Below are 8,027 nucleotides of genomic sequence, written 5' to 3' on the forward strand. Positions count from 1 at the left end.
ATGGTTCCAGAGAATTTGCCTATGGGGATTTTGTTTTTCTCTCAGACAGCTGTAGGGATCTTGGGCAATTGGTCGATTCTTCTTCCTTATGCTGTGTCTGAATTCAATGGAAAAAGTCTGATGCCTAAAGACCAGATTTTAAGGCATCTGACTTTAGCCAATTCCTTGGTTATCATCTCAAGAGTAATTCCTCACATAATGGTACAGCTGGGCTTACAATTTCTCCTGGATGACCTGTTATGTAAACTTACTCTCTACAGTAACCGGGTGTCCCGGGGCATTTCCCTGCACTGCACCTGCCTCTTGAGCTGTTTCCAAGCAATCACAATCAGCCCCAGCAACTCCAGGTGGATGAAGCTGAAACACTCAGTCTCCAAGTACATGGTTCAGGCCTGCTCACTCAGCTGGCTTGTTCATCTGCTTCTAAACAGCAAAACAGCTGTAGATGTGATTGGATCTGGTACTAACAAAAACTTCACCAAGAAAATCAAGTTGGGGTACTGCTCAGCATTTGTTTTTCGCAATTCTGTACCTGGGCTACATTTGTCCTTGCTGTGTTTCACTGATGGTCTGTGTTTGGGTCTCATGGTCTGGGCCAGTGTCTTCATGGTGAGTACCCTCTATAGGCACAAGAGTCAGCTACAGCACATCCACAGTGCCCAGTATTCCCTCAGAGTCTCCCCTGAAGACAGAGCCACAAAAACTATCTTGATCCTTGTGTGCACCTTTGTCCTCTCCTACTCAATGTCCTTCATATTAGTTATCTATACCGTGATAGTTGACAATCCAAGGCTGTGGATAATCAACATATTTACATTACTAGACACGTGCTTCCCCACATTTTGCCCCTTCATCCTTGTCCCTAATAACAAGTCTGCTCCCAAGAATCATTTTCCCTGCTGTAGGAGAAGGTAATTTAATGTGGTTACTTGTCTGTTGTGATGAATTCAAATATTCCTTTATCCATTATTAAATTTAGACTCACCCATGACTAGGTGTTATTAAGCAAGTCAGTGACTGTTGACATCGACACCTGTTATAACTATTGTAAAGCTGTCTAAACAGTTCCATGAGATTAAGATACTTTTTTATTTTCATTACAAAAGCTATGAAATTAGGGATCCCCATATACTGAAGAGTATCTTAATCAGGTGTTGAGGTATAAATTTTTCTGCAGGAATAGCCTGAACTCTTGTCCCACTGCTTCAACTTAATGAGAGAATAGATGGGCAACGAAAACTCTAAGATCTGTGTCATATTGGGAAGAAGATGTCTATGTGACCAATGATGCTGTCTGTGTCATATTGGGAAGAAGATGTCTATGTGACCAATGATGCTGTCTGTGTCATATTGGGAAGAAGATGTCTATGTGACCAATGATGCTGTCTGTGTCATATTGGGAAGAAGATGTCTATGTGACCAATGATGCTGTCTGTGTCATATTGGGAAGAAGATGTCTATGTGACCAATGATGCTGTCTGTGTCATATTGGGAAGAAGATGTCTATGTGACCAATGATGCTGTCTGTGTCATATTGGGAAGAAGATGTCTATGTGACCAATGATGCTGTATTTATTCCTGTTTTTGCTTCACTACTGTTCTGCATCTGATCTTATGGTCTGGGCTTTTGACTCCACTTTCAGGTTTCTCTATGGGAAGAAAAATTAAGTGATGCCTATTTACTGTGTTCATTGTTTCTTCGATTGTCACAGAGACATCTTTAGCCACCCCAAACTTACCATGTACCATTGTCACCTCCTATTCAGTTGCTTCTTCCCTGGTATTCTGTATGACAGCCTATGACAACCCAAGCCTATGGAGATTAACCTGTACATTCTACAAATGTCTCCATAGTCTGTCTCATTGTACTCATTAATGTTGCTGACTTTGTCTCCACACTCTGTTTTTCCATCCATAATAAAATATATTTTATCTATGTCACTAATTCTATTTATTCTTGTTCATTAATATATTAATATGTTCTTCTATTCTTTGTTTAAATCTAAGTCTCATTATTGACCACACGGTATTAGGTAACACGATGGTCAACTGTGATAGTTCACTTGACAAGATCTAAAATCATCCAGGAAACAAACATCTGGACACATTTTGGAGGGAGTTTCTAAGTTGGGTTGATGGAGGAAGAGGACCCAATCTAATTCTGTATAGCCATCAATACTCTTATTAGATTCCTGGACTAAATTAAATAAGGAAAGCAAGTTGAGAACTGGTATGCATCTCTCTTTGCTATCTGAACACAGATGCTGTGTGTTCAGGTGCATCAACCTGGTGATTGCATGATTTCTTTCCACAATGGACTGTGTGCTCAAACTGCAAGTTAAAATAAACCCTTCCCATCTTAAGTTATTTTTGTCATTTTTGTCACAATACTAAGGAAACAAATACAAGTAATTCAATAGTAATTAATCCTAAATGATAATTATATATAGATATATCATATGGATCATCATAGAGGAGCCAGCATATTTAAATAGGGCAAAATACTGAGGACATTTTTTTCTTTTAACATTTTTGTGACATGTAGATTACAATGCTTGGTGGCAGATGATGTAAATAATGCAATATGTGGGAGGCTTTCAACTCAGGCTGACCCCCAGGGCTTACAACATTAGGTGTAAATATTTTTCTAACTTAGGTGATGAGACAGGCTTAGAATTTCAGCATCGTATACTGTCAATGGCCATGTCAATGGAGCAACAGGCAGCATTTTAGCTGGTGGAGTTTGCTGTGCCAGGAAGCAAAGCATTGATGGGAAAATCTTGACTAGGTAAGGCCCCAAGGGCTTCAGTTCCAGAATGTCCCTTGTTACTGTGATGCCTTTACCTGTTTACCACTGCCATTTGGTAATCCTTTGTTTTACATCCAATATCTAGTTATGAATGAATGAATATAAACTGTGTTTGTCTTTCTTGGTCTGGGTTACCTCACTAAGTTTTTTTGTTTTTCTAATTTTATCCATTTGCCTGCAAATTTCTTGAGGTCATGGCTTTTTACCACTCAGTAACACTCTACTGTGTAAATGTACCACATTTTATTTATCTATTCTTTGGTTGAAGAGCATCTAGGTTGTGAAAGACCCTACAGACCCCCTCCCCAAAACCCGCAGCTAGCATGCTCCCAGGGGAACGTCCTGTTTGTTTTAAACAAATCTCCGGATCAGCAGCCAGCCTGCTCCCGTTAGAACATCCCAGGTGCCTGAGAGAACAGGAGATAGAGATAGGAAGACTGCAAGGCAAGATGTCAATAAGATAGGATGTCAACAAAGCAGGTTAGCTATAAGATAGGAACAGGATGATTGTTGCCAGGCATCCATGCTGAGAGAGGAAACCTTTCATGCCCCCCCCCCCCGCATTCCGATAACCACGCTTTTGCTTCTGTAAACTTGCTTCTTGCTGACACCCATGCTAAGAGGGGAAACCATTCATGCCCCCGCCTCATTCCGGTCGATCGATAACCACGCTTTTGCTTCTGTAAACTTGCTTTTTGCTCTTCCCTATAAAAAGCCCGCCCTCCAGTTGGCAGGTGCGCAAATCTTCCGAGAGATCTTGCTGCCCACAGGTACCTGTGTCTACTCAATAAACCTCTTGCGATTTGCATCCCTGCGGTCTCGGCCTGTTCCTTGGCGTTGGGGAGGTCTCCTCCCGAAAAGAGGTCCTCGTCGAGGGTCTTTCAGTTGTTTCAGGGTTCTGGCTATTACAAACAAAGCTGCTGTGAACAAAGTTGAGCAAATGTCCTTGTGGTACCATTGGACATCCTTTCAGTATATGCTCAAGAATAATATTGCTGGATCTTGAGTTAGATTGATACCCAATTTTCTGAGAAACTGCTATACTGATTTCCAGGGTGGTTGTATAAGTTTGCATTCCTGTAGGGCCTGGGTCTACCCTTGTTCCTGGGGTGCATCTTGAGGACAGTTTCTGGTCAGCCAGCTAAAACATTGTTTGTTCCTGTGTTCCCTCTTCCCTGCCTGGTGATTAGCTGTAGGGCATTGTTGACTCCATCATTGGTATGGTAATTTCCCACCTGCCTGGGTGGAAATCCTTGTGCAGCAGCGAGATATATAAGGATTTCCCCAAGGTTGAAAAATGGCATTCGGCTGATCTCCTTTCAAATGACCCAGATCTCCTTGTGTGTTCTTTTAATCTCCAGGCCCTTGCCCAACTCCCACGGTACAGTGGCGTGTGAACTGTACAGAGGGGTTAACACAGAATCGGGTGTTACACATTCCCACCAGCAATGGATGAGTGTTTCCCTTACTCCACATCCTCTCCAGCATAAACTATCATCAGTGTTTTTGATTTTAGCTGTTCTTACAAGTGTAAGATGGTATCTCAGAGTTGTTTTGATTTGCATTTACCTGATGGCTAAGGATGTTGAGCAATTCCTTAAATGTCTTTCTGCTATTTGAGATTCTTCTGCTGAGAATTCTCTGTTTATACTTGCACCCCATTTTTAATTGGATTATTTGATATTTTGGTGTCTAGTTTCTTGAGGTCTTTATTTTTTTTTATTCTTTTTTTTATCTTTTTTTTTTTTCTCCCATTTCCCTCCCCCTCCTCCCACCCTTCTCCCCCTCCTCCCACCCTTCTACCCCTCCCCCCACTCCTCTCCCCCTCCCTCTCCAGTCCACAGAGCAGTCCAGGTTCCCTGCCCTGTGGTAAGTCCTAGGTCCTCCCCCCTCCGTCCATATCTAGGAAGGTGAACATCCAAACTGGCTAGGCTTCCACAAAGCCAGCACATTAAGTAGGATCAAAACCCCGTGCCATTGTCCTTGGCGTCTCATCAGCCCTCATTGTTCGCCATGTTCAGAGAGTCCGGTTTTATCCCATGCTTTTTCGGTCACAGTCCAGCTGGCCTTGGTGAGCTCCCAGTAGATCAGCTCCACTGTCTCAGTGGGTGGGTGCACGCCTCGTGGTCCCGACTTCTTTGCTCATGTTCTCCCTCCTTCTGCTCCTCATTGGGACCGTGGGAGCTCAGTCCAGTGCTCCAGTGTGGGTCTCTGTCTCTGTCTCCATCCATCACCAGATGAAGGTTCTATGATGATATGCAAGATATTCGTCAGTATTGCTCTCGGATAGGGTCATTTCAGGTTCCCAATCCTCAGCTACCCAAGGAACTAACTGGGAACCTCATGTTGGGCACTTGGGAGCCCCTCTAGGGTCAAATCTCTTGCTCACCCTAAAGTGGTTCCCTTAACTAAGAATTGTGGTTCCGTGCTCCCCTATCCACCTTTCCTTTATCCCAATTCTCCTGATTCCCCAAATCCCCCCTCCTTCCCTTCTACCTTTTCTCTCCCCATCTCCCCTTACCCCCATCCCTCCCCACCCCCAAGATCCTAATTTTCTCCCCGGCAATTGGGTCTACTTCCCTTAGCCAAGAGGATAACTATATGTTTTTCCTTGGGTTCACCTTCTTACTTAGCTTCTTTAGGTTCACCTATTGTAGACTCCGTGGCGCTAATTTATGGCTAGAAACCAATTATGAGCGAGTACATCCCATGTTCATCTTTTTGGGTCTGGGACACCTCACTCAGGATAGTGTTTTCTATTTCCATCCATTTGCCTGCAAAATTCGAGAAGTCATTTTTTTTTACCGCAGCGTAGTACTCTAGCGTGTATATATTCCATACTTTCTTCATCCATTCTTCCATTGAAGGGCATCTAGGTTGTTTCCAGGTTCTGGCTATTACAAATAATACTGCTATGAACATAGTTGAACAAATGCTTTTGTCATATGATAGAGCATCTCTTGGGTATATTCCCAGGAGTGGTATTGCTGGGTCCAGGGGTAAGTTGATCCCGAATTTCCTGAGAAACCGAAACACTGACTTCCACAGTGGTTGCACAAGATGGCATTCCCACCAGCAATGGATGAGGGTACCCGTTCCTCCACAGCCTCTCCAACAAAGGTTATCCTTGGTGTTTTTGACTTTAGCCATTCTGACAGGTGTAAGATGATATCTCAAAGTTGTTTTGATTTGCATTTCCCTGATTGCTAAGGAAGTTGAGCACGACTTTAAGTGTCTTTTGGCCATTTGAACTTCCTCTGCTGAGAATTCTCTGTTCAGTTCAGTGCCCCATTTTTTAATTGGGTTAATTAGCATTTTAAAGTCTAGTTTCTTGAGTTCTCTATATATTTTGGAGATCAGACCTTTGTCTGTTGTGGGGTTGGTGAAGATCTTCTCCCAATCAGTAGGTTGCCTTTGTGTCTTATTGACTATGTCCTTTGCTTTACAGAAGCTTCTCAGTTTAAGTAGGTCCCATTTATTCAATGTTGCCCTTAATGTCTGTGCTTCTGGGGTTATACATAGGAAGCGATCTCCTGTGCCCAGCTCCTGTAGGGTACTTCCCACTTTCTCTTCTATCAGGTTCAGTGTGTTCGGGCTGATATTGAGGTCTTTAATCCATTTGGACTTGAGTTTTGTGCACGGTGATAGATAAGGGTCTATTTTCATTCTTCTACAAGATGACATCCAGTTGTGCCAGCACCATTTGTTGAAGATGCTTTCTTTCTTCCATTTTATACTTTTAGCTCCTTTATCGAAAATGAGGTGTTCATAGGTTTGTGGGATAAAATCCGGGTCTTCTATACGATTCCATTGGTCGACTTCTCTGTTTTTATGCCAGTACCACACTGTTTTCATTACTGTAGCTCTGTAATAGAGTTTGAAGTCAGGGATGGTAATGCCTCCAGAAGATCCTTTATTGTATAGGATTGTTTTGGCTATCCTGGGTTTTTTGTTTTTCCATATAAAGTTGATTATTGTCCTCTCCAGATCTGTGAAGAATTTTGATGGGATCTTGATGGGGATTGCATTGAATCTATAAATAGCCTTTGGTAGAATTGCCATTTTTACTATGTTGATCCTACCAATCCAAGAGCAAGGGAGGTCCATCCATTTTTTGGTATCCTCTTCAATTTCTTTCTTCAATGCCTTAAAGTTCTTGTCAAATAGATCTTTCACTTCCTTGGTTAGATGTACCCCAAGATATTTTATGCTGTTTTTGGCTATTGTGAATGGTGAAGCTTCTCTGATTTCCCTCTCTGCTTCCATATCCTTTGTGTATAAGAGAGCGACTGATTTTTTGGAGTTGATCTTGTATCCTGCCACATTACTAAAGCTGTTTATCAGCTGTAGGAGTTCTTTGGTGGAGTTTTGGGGGTCGCTTATGTACACTATCATATCATCTGCAAATAACGAAAGTTTAACTTCTTCCTTTCCAATTCGAATCCCCTTGATTCCATTATGTTGTCTTATTGCTATTGCTAGAACTTCAAGCACTATATTGAAGAGGTATGGTGAGAGTGGACAGCCTTGTCGTGTTCCTGAGTTAAGTGGGATGGCTTTGAGTTTCTCTCCGTTTAATTTGATGTTAGCTGTCGGCTTGCTGTATATAGCTTTTATTATATTTAGGTATGACCCTTGTATCCCTAATCTCTCCAAGACTTTTAACATAAATGGATGTTGAATTTTGTCAAATGCTTTTTCAGCATCTAATGAAATGATCATATGGTTTTTTTCTTTCAGTTTATTTATATGCTGGATTACATTGATAGATTTTCGTATGTTGAACCAGCCCTGCATCTCAGGAATGAAGCCTACTTGATCATAATGGATAATTTTTCGGATGTGTTCTTGGATTCGATTTGCCAGTATTTTGTTGAGGATTTTTGCGTCGATATTCATGAGTGAGATTGGCCTGTAGTTCTCTTTCCTGGTTGAGTCTTTGAGTGGTTTTGGTATCAGAGTAATTGTGGCTTCATAAAAGGAGTTTGGTAATGACCCTTCTGTTTCTATCTTGTGGAATACATTAAGGAGTATAGGTATTAGATCTTCTTGGAAGATCTGGTAGAATTCCGCATTGAAACCATCTGGTCCTGGGCTTTTTTTGGTAGGGAGGTTTTTGATAACCTCTTCTAATTCTTCGCGACTAACAGGTCTATTTAGATTGTTCACCAGGTCCTGATTTAACTTTGGTATATGATATTTATCTAAAAAAAGTATC

The 8,027-nt window shown here is 41.8% G+C and overlaps 1 protein-coding gene across 1 annotated transcript; it reads left to right on the forward strand.

Annotated features, from left to right (window-relative positions):
* Positions 1 to 915, forward strand: LOC121449114 (vomeronasal type-1 receptor 2-like). The gene has a single exon (XM_041653334.1). It carries the CDS (start codon positions 1 to 3, stop codon positions 913 to 915), a length of 915 nt encoding a protein of 304 aa, XP_041509268.1.
* The last annotated feature ends 7,112 nt before the right edge of the window (positions 916 to 8,027 follow it).

This window comes from Microtus oregoni, unplaced genomic scaffold, assembly GCF_018167655.1.
Source record: "Microtus oregoni isolate MIOR12 unplaced genomic scaffold, Mior012 000006F_ref0000085, whole genome shotgun sequence".
Taxonomy (NCBI): Eukaryota; Metazoa; Chordata; class Mammalia; order Rodentia; family Cricetidae; genus Microtus; species Microtus oregoni.

Bases quoted from the DNA above. Each gene is read 5' to 3' on its own strand.
- LOC121449114 (XM_041653334.1), top strand. From the start codon at position 1: ATGGTTCCAGAGAATTTGCCTATGGGGATTTTGTTTTTCTCTCAGACA.